We start from the raw sequence: 8,495 nt of genomic DNA, 5'->3' as shown, positions 1-8,495 counted from the left end.
ATAGTTACAAAAGTAAAATGGAAAAATAACAGCATAAGGAGAAAGAGAAATTATATAAATAAATGTTTAATAAGTGAGGATTGCAAAAGTGATGATCAATAACCATACTAGAACCTCAGGGGTGAACATAATAAGATTATCTTCTAGGGGCATAGAGAGATGGCTCAACAGTTGAGAGTAAAGAGTACTTCCTTGTTCTTGCAGAAGACCCAGGTTCAATTCCAAGCACCCATATGGTAGCTAATAACAATCCATGATTCCAGTTCTGGGGGATCTGATGCCCTCTTATGACCCCTACAGGCAGCAGGCACACACATGGTACACTGATATACTACTGGCTGGCAGAGTTATGAAGCATGTTATATAACATTTATAAGCATACAACAAAATAAGTAAATCTTAAAATAAATGGTCTTTTAGTGTCCACCTTGTATTATGAATGAGACCTACTCACGGTTGGCAATATTGCTCTGTGAATGGATGCTGTATGCAAGTTCATCTACTAACATTAAAACGGTGAAGGGGCATCCAATTCCACATCCTGGGATTAGCAGATCAAAGGAGAATATTGCTATACCTGATTAAGGAATTTTGATAAGGCATAAAGGAAGAGATATTGCTTAAAATGTTATTTTCACTGTTTAATTTCCAAAGCACTTTTTAAAGCTTTTTGTTTCCTATTCACATCATCAATAACTGCATCCAAAAGTGAGGAAACATCCAATAAACTAAATAGTTCCCTAAACACCTTTCCTTGAGGGCTAGTTTATTCCAAAAACACTTCTCCCTGGTGCATTGCTTCCCGGGATTCATATCCCTCTGTTTTAGAATTTCTTTAACTCAGGAAGAAGAAGGAGATTTGAAAATTATGCAGAACAGTGAAGAGTATGTACGTGAGTGGCTTGGAAGTAGTAATAAAATCCTCTTCCCTCTACATTTTCAAATTGCACTTGGGTAAAGTGTAAAGGTAACTCTTTTTATTTACACAAGGGACACATTCAAACTATTTATTAAATGTGTTTTGAAACTGTTCTCAGAGGCATGTCACCCACAAAAAATAAGTACAACATACAGCTTTATTTATGTAGTCATACAGCCAATCTTTGTTGCCCCAGTCCATTCTAAATGTATAACCGGAAGAGTTTAAGGCTTAGCTCTCCAAGATCACATCGGGGGCTTTCTCAAGTGGTAGCCTTGAGCCAAGCTGGAAGAGAGAAGGCTGCGGGGGGAGGAGAAGAAAGGCGGGGGAGGGAAACAAGAGAAAGGGAGGGAGGAAAGGAAGAGGGTGAATGAGAATACCATCTGGAGTGTAGTCTCATATGTTTCAAGCATGTGGGCATCACTGTCTAGACTGTAACAAAGAGGTGACCATGGTGTTTGGGGGGGGCGGGGGGCTCTGTACACACTGAGGCTGCACCGCATGCCCATCTGGCGCTTTACCTAAGTTCACACCGGGAATTAGGCGCTCCTGATCCTGTGCTAGGCAAGCACACAGGTTCCTTAAAGAGGCCACAGGTTCTCCGGTGTGCTGAATCAGTTTTCTAAGGGGAAGGGAAGGGTCCCATCTGCTGGAGACTTAGCTCAATCGGGAGGTTTCTGGCTATTGAGGGAGGGGTGTGTGAGCTCAGTGAGGGGCAGGAAGACCTCTCAGCTATCAGCAGCAGGAGGTGCAGGCTTGCAAGGGCGGAGAAGCGTCATTTAGTGCTGCCAAATCTTAACCTGGGCCCCAGGTGCTGGCCGACTCCAGTGGAGCTGCCTCTGCTCTCCATAGTGTTCTCTGGAAGCTGCAGCAGCTAGAGAGCCGGTCCAGCGTGGGGATCCTCTGCCCCCCCCCCTCCACGCAACGTACCTGGCCTGAGCTGCAGGACCCACATTCTTGGGGAACCCTCCTCTTGGGGACCGGTCCAGACTGGGTTGCCTCTGCTCGCTGCCGCCGCCGCGCCTGCCTCGCTGCGATCCCACCAGTACCATGGAGGAATTCTCCCACTGCCCGCCCGCTCTGGGCGACTTTGACTCCAGAATATCTGGCCTGGCGCCTTTCGGGTGAGCTCCGAGGGGGAACCGGTCTCCCTGCCGGTTCGAGATTACCCGAGGAAAAAGAGGATCCCCTAGTCCCAGCGCTGCAAATCGATTTCTCCGTCAGCGTCTTCATCCTCCCACCCCCTTCCACCTAAGCCTCTGGGTTTGTTTATATAGCATCTGGCAGCCGCGAGGCAGTGGCCACCCCTTCCTGGCGACTCGCCCTCCCCTCCCGGCCCCTAGGCTCCCGCACGTGGTAGGCACCAGTATCGTCGCCAGCAGGCAGGCGACAGCCAGAGGGAGGCGGACGCCTGGGTGCCAGCGCCACGCGCGTTCTCGCCATCCTCACTCATCCTCCGCGCGCCCTCTCCCACTTGCCTCTAAAGCCGGGTCACACTTGGCATTTGCCGCCCGCCCGCCATCCGTCCCTTGACGTGCAGAGGAGATCGGAAATACTGCCCTGGAGGTGCTGGGGATGGTTCGCTGGGTTCGTTCAGTGGCTGGAAAAGAATGGTAACATGAACAGTGGAGCGTGAGAGCGTCGGCAGGGGAAGGGGACGAGATTGATGGGCAGAGAGCACACTTCTCTGAGGATCTCATTCCCTAGACTGCACGGACAAGGGACGTCTTTGCGCCTGCACTTCCTGGCTGGACTCTGCTGACATCTGTAGCCTCCTTTCGCCAGGTTCCCAGGTCGCCTAGATGCTGCCCGCAGAGGAGTGGTCGGTCTGACAGCATATGAGGATCCAGGAGTTTGTGAGCCCTTCTTCAAACATAGTTCTGACCTGGTTATGGTGTCCCTGGATCCTGCCTGGCAAGCTGGCTCCACAGGGAGTTGAACTTGAGTTCAGGTGGGTTATCCCAAGGCAAGCAAAGGAAGAGCTGTTTGGGGAAGATAAGGAAGGGGATGTTCCAATGTCAAAAGTGGACACTATTCTTCCAGACACTTGACTCGACCAAGCCACTCCCTCCCACTCAGTTCTTGATCTTAATCTCCGACTCCACATCCCGGACCTCCCACTCTAAGGGCGGGGGATGGTGGGCAAACAGCGACAGAAAAACACCTCCTATTTACTGCTGACATGTCTAGCATGCTCTTGACTTCCTCATAAATTATCATTATTCTATGAAACGATCGTATTTACTCCACTGCTTTATATTAATGGAGGTCAATAGACTTAATGATTTCCTCAGTTGAGTCATTTATTTCTAAGCCAATAGATAATGCCGTCGTCATAATTTTCTGGAGAAAAGTAACTGTGTGTTTGTTCTGCAGATGGCCAACTCCCTCTGAACCCTGCAGATTGGTGCTGAGCACGCAACAAAAGTTTGTAGCTTCCCCTCAGTTTCTGGTGCTGCCCAGGAGAGAGGAAAGGACTTTGACATTAAACACAAGAAGCAGGCAGGGAGACTTCTCTAACTTTTCTCCACTGTTACCATTTGCAATGAAGAGGAAACAGAAGAGGTTTCTGCAGATGACTTTGTTATTCACTGTGGCTTTAATTTTCCTGCCCAATATTGGTCTCTGGTCTTTGTACAAGGATAAACACCTCGTGAAATCTGCAGAACCTGCGGAGCATCAGGTAAGTACCAGCCAGGGTAAGGGTAGCAGGAGGTTGGATTAGGTATGCACCCTGCCTTGGGGGCAAGTGAGGGAAAGGTGTGGGGCATTTCTCCCAAGTCCTCATAGGACGGATTTTACAGACTTCAGGGGACTTTGGGCTTTGAACAGGTCCTGGTTCCCAGCCAGTGGCATGGTGAATGGAACATAAAATGAGAAAGAAGCATCCGAGGTCAAGATGAAAAGGTATTCTCTCCCAGTTGGTCACAGATTGATTTTTGACTTGAAGAGGGAAGAAGGCAGCTGCCTTTTCTGGGAGGCAGAAGTGGGTTTGGTACAAGTTCAGTTGCAGGGCTTGGTTTTTGCTTGCTGTCTTGTGTGTATGTCTAGATTAAGAACATCTGGCCAATGAAGTTATTCAAATCTTAAAGTGGTTTTCCAAAACCAGTTCCTTATTTGCTGTATTCTTAACTTTAATTCTTTTGCTCAGCAAAGCATTCTTATCCTGTGGAAACTTAAAGTGTGTCTTTTGTCTCCCCTGTTGCTGATGTGGTGTGGTAGTCTGTAGAGGCAACTGTTAAGAAGGTATAGGCAATTTTCCCCAACATTTGACATGTTTGTTGCTAAAAGGTTTTCTTTATGTGATAAACAATGCACAGAGATATATTTTGATTTTCTTCTACTTAGCATGTAACCATTATAATGAATATGTTTGCAGCATGACTTATTCCCATGTCCAAGTAATTTTCATAGAGTGTTAACAATGCCAAATATCCTTCATAAAATGCTGATGAAAGTCAATACTGTTGAGTTCCTTCTGATTAGTAAATACAGCTTGTATTTGAAAAAAAAAAAGTTTGAAAGTTTGAACAAGGAATTGCAGTCTACTTCATGAAAACCATATACTTTTCCAAGTCAGTACCATGCGTTGCCCTAGAATATTTATATTCTTAATTTCATGGGTCATCACCCTTGTATTCTATGTGCTTTTCACACATAGAAGAGGCTCAGTAATCCACTTCTGGACAACAGTAATATGTATTAATGGTAATTGATTATTTGTTCCTATAGAAAGCAAAGTTTAACTTTCTGTTTATCCAGTGAGTAGATGGTTGTAACTTATATGGAAGTGATCTGATGTTTTTCATTATGAGAAATTGTTGCAAGTTTCTGGACTTTAAAGAAAACTCTGTGCTTTGAATTTTTAGTGCATTGGAATTTTGAGGGAAAAAATACTGACATACTTTCATTTAGTTGTTGATTTTGATCATACTTTCTAGACAGAATTTAGTTTTAGATTGAAGTATTATGGGTTGTGTCATGCCAATAAATCCAGAGGGGATGGAAACTTTGGCTGTGACTCCCCATGATAGATCACTTACTTTTCCAGTCTTTTATTCGGAGCAGAGTAATGTTAAAAGTAGTATCAATATCAAAATTTCCACCAAATTAGGAAAATGTTTTATGGACTAATTAGTAATAAAATCTGAATAATTTGCTAGGATGGTTAACATGAAACTCTAATTAATTAATCTTATTAATGAGACCTTAACAACTTTAACTTTGGCTATTGCTTCTGAGGTTTAATGAGAAAGGTGTTTGTCCATTAGCAAAAAAAAAAAAAAAAAAAAAAAAAAAAAAATACATTTCAGCTGTGAATGATCCCGATCTCCAGAGAGGTTTACCTGGTTTTGGTTCTTGTGACATGAAGATAATACTCACTTTTCAGTAACAAAATGATGGAGCTGAAAGGTTTGAGTGGTAGAAAAGCAGCTAGTTGTACTTTCTGAAAGTTTCCTGCAGCACCGAGAAAAATGTTGATACCTCCGATGGATATCTTGCAATATAAAAACCCAATGGAAAAGTTTTCAAGTTTGTGTAAGAAGAATACTGATAAGCTTATGATAAATATTCCTGTGTACTTTAGTACTTTAATCCAAATAACAAATTTCGCAATTTTCCCTTTCTTGCAGATTAAAAAAAAAAAAAAAACCAATATGGAATGTTACATCACTATGTAATTTTTGGATGAGTAGAAGTTAAGTCATTAGTAGGTTTGGCTGAACAAAACGTCATGTATGATGACACACACTTCATAGTGTGATACTGGGATGTAATACTTGGCTAATGTGCCTATACTTCAATATTAGTGACTTATATGCCTTTGGTTGTGCACACAGGTTCTCAATGACCAATGTAAACCGTGTTATTGAAATTCAGCCATTTATTTTCAAAAGACAGTCTGAGAAATCATGGGTTACTACTTTCATCTTGGTGTTGAAAAATGCTGAGGATGAGAATGATACACGAACGTAGCGCTGATGGTGATAACTGCTGAGGCTATTCAGAACACGTCACATGCTGATAAGCGTCGGTGGATGTTCACAGCTGTGGTGTGCGGGACCACTAGTGTTCCTTGTTCATAGTGTGAATAACTCTACGTGGGGTTAAATAAGTACAGCATTACACTGAGCAGCAGGGAAATACCTCAAGATAAGAAAGTTATATATCATGAAATCATTGGGATCTTTCTCAAATGTCCAGTTATTTTTTTCCTTTTTTTTTTTTTTGCCAGATTACATCACTAACACTCTTTCTACCTAATATCTAATTTAAATTGTATTTATTTTGCATGTGAGATGAATTGAAAGAAGGTAATATGTAAGACACAGGAGAAAACTGTTCTCATCTTTTTGAAGTTTGGTATTTAATACATTCTACTCTATTACTACAAATTGTTTATGCCTATTGTAGCTTTATCTTAAATACAGCATTTATCATAACTCTGCTTAATGCCAAAGAGGAAGGAAACAATTTCATAAGGATTCTCAAATTGCTCTTCTAAAGGTTTTTTGTGGCTTCCCTTTTTACATCATAAATTCAAATAAAACTGATAAAATAATATTGATAACAATGTAAGCAAGGTGGAAATAAAATATCTAAAATTAATCTTTGGCATTTTTTTAAGATTTAAGGTATTTATTTACATGTTTTTGCATATTATGATATTTGCTGCTTTCAGTTGACTTGGTTTGTTCATTTTCTCTTTTTGTTGTTATTTAAAAAACTATCTCGATTATGTTATTTAAATAATATATCTGTATAGTACAATTAATAACAGTTTATTGATTGAAAGTATGATATTTAGATTGATATGTGATTGCTAGGTGCTAAATCTTCATTTTCTCTTTCATTTTAAACATGTGAAATGCTTAATCTGGTTAAGATTGCATTAAGCTCAGCTACAAATTCGGATCATAAGCTGTGTAACTGGATGCTATGTAAAATAATGCAATAATGTGTATAATATTATTATATTGACTCTCCTTATAATATTATACACATTTCTGTTATCATTCACTCAAGTGTATGTAGGAAGACTCCCCTAAACATTTTTATTTTTTAAAATATTCAAGAAATTACTCAGCTTTACAACTAAGTTGGAAGTAAGAGCTGCAAACATAACACAAGACTGTGTTCACAATGTGGAGAGGCTTTTGCAATTTTGCAATTTAAAAAATAAAAATGTAAAATCCATAAATTTTTAAGCATGCATTTCTAAGAACTGTTCAGAATGGATAATTTATGGAAACTTATATTTGTGCTATGTTTTCTGGCAGATGTGAAAAAACAGAAACAAAAACAAAAATTCCCAAACTAGACACTTATTTTGGATATATGGGCTTTCTTTATTATTTAATTTCCAAATTTATGTTTATATCATAGAGCTGTCCTGTCTGACATATAATGAGATGCATAAAGTCCCAAGAGATTACCTTCTGGGATGGGGAATTTTTGTGAGGGAATTGCCTGTTTCTTATGCGACTATGTGACATGTGATGCTTCAATTCATTTTCCAGCACAAAATATCCTTTCTTGAAAGAGATGCTGAAGAATCTTCAACTTTGCCTAGCTCATCCAATGTTAACCACTTTCTTCTTTTAAGGGAAGTCTTCTTTTTGGCAGGAAATATTATTTTTTTTCCACAGTGTGTATGTGCATGTGTTAATTTTTATTTTTTAATATAAACACATCAGATAATTAGTACCCAGCATATACAAACTGTTTTGTGCAGTCTTTTCTTACGTTAATCACTAAAATTGAACAAACTGTGTGTCCTTTTCCCATAAAACTTTTTAGATATTGGAAATGCTAAGGAGAGGAAATGAAGATTAATGGTTATCACTTTGTACCAGCATATTCCACTTTTAGTATGATACATGTGGAATGATCTGAGTTGTTCTTAATGAGCTGTAATGTGGAGTTTAAATTAGAGATTGTAAGGAAATTTTTAAAAATTTGTTGAAAATCCCTCCAAAATCACTATAGGATAGCACTGTAACAAACATTTTGATTCTTTCCTATGACACAGCAAGTCATTACATGATGAGTTCATCCCATTTCCCTATGGGAGACCATGTGAAGTACCATGTTTTGCTACCAATCTTATAAAAAAAAAAGCAAAAAACAAAAAATGAAATAGTTTTTCATTTTCCTCTTCTCATTTTGAGTCACATATGCTAGGCTGCATCAAATACTCTCAGATATGTTATACTGTAATAGGAATGGAGTCAAGCTGGAATATGAAGGAAAAGTATGAAAAAAAGTAATTTAAGATGTATGCAGAAGCACACTGAGTAAATTGTTCAGAGTAGCCATGACAACCTTTAGGGATTTTTATCCATTTCTCGTCATAAATATTTTATGCCAATGAAGATCATCAAGGGGGCATCTAGACTTACCTAACAGCAAAAGCTAAGAATCAAAGAAAGAGGAATTTCCTTACTTAAAATCCTGTGTGGAAAGAGATGTGGGCATGTTTGTGATGCAATGATTTTTTCCTTGCTTGGCTTGCTGATGGTGAAGAGATTGAGAAAAGCATATTCAGGATCCTTAAGCCCTGTCAAAGGACGAG

At 40.0% G+C, this 8,495-nt stretch overlaps 1 protein-coding gene across 1 annotated transcript in view; it reads left to right on the top strand.

The window, feature by feature from the left end:
* Positions 1–2,642: 2,642 nt before the first annotated feature.
* Galntl6 (polypeptide N-acetylgalactosaminyltransferase like 6) overlaps positions 2,643–8,495 on the top strand; it is a 1,066,425-nt gene continuing 1,060,572 nt past the window's right edge. Inside the window, 2 exon segments of the mRNA XM_028889258.2 lie at positions 2,643–2,870; positions 3,296–3,602. Of these exon segments, the coding sequence (XP_028745091.1) occupies positions 2,758–2,870; positions 3,296–3,602 (420 nt within the window). The 5' untranslated portion in view covers positions 2,643–2,757.

Source organism: Peromyscus leucopus, chromosome 17 (genome assembly GCF_004664715.2).
Source record: "Peromyscus leucopus breed LL Stock chromosome 17, UCI_PerLeu_2.1, whole genome shotgun sequence".
In the NCBI taxonomy this organism is placed as follows: Eukaryota; Metazoa; Chordata; class Mammalia; order Rodentia; family Cricetidae; genus Peromyscus; species Peromyscus leucopus.
This window is presented reverse-complemented; position numbering and strand designations above follow the sequence as displayed.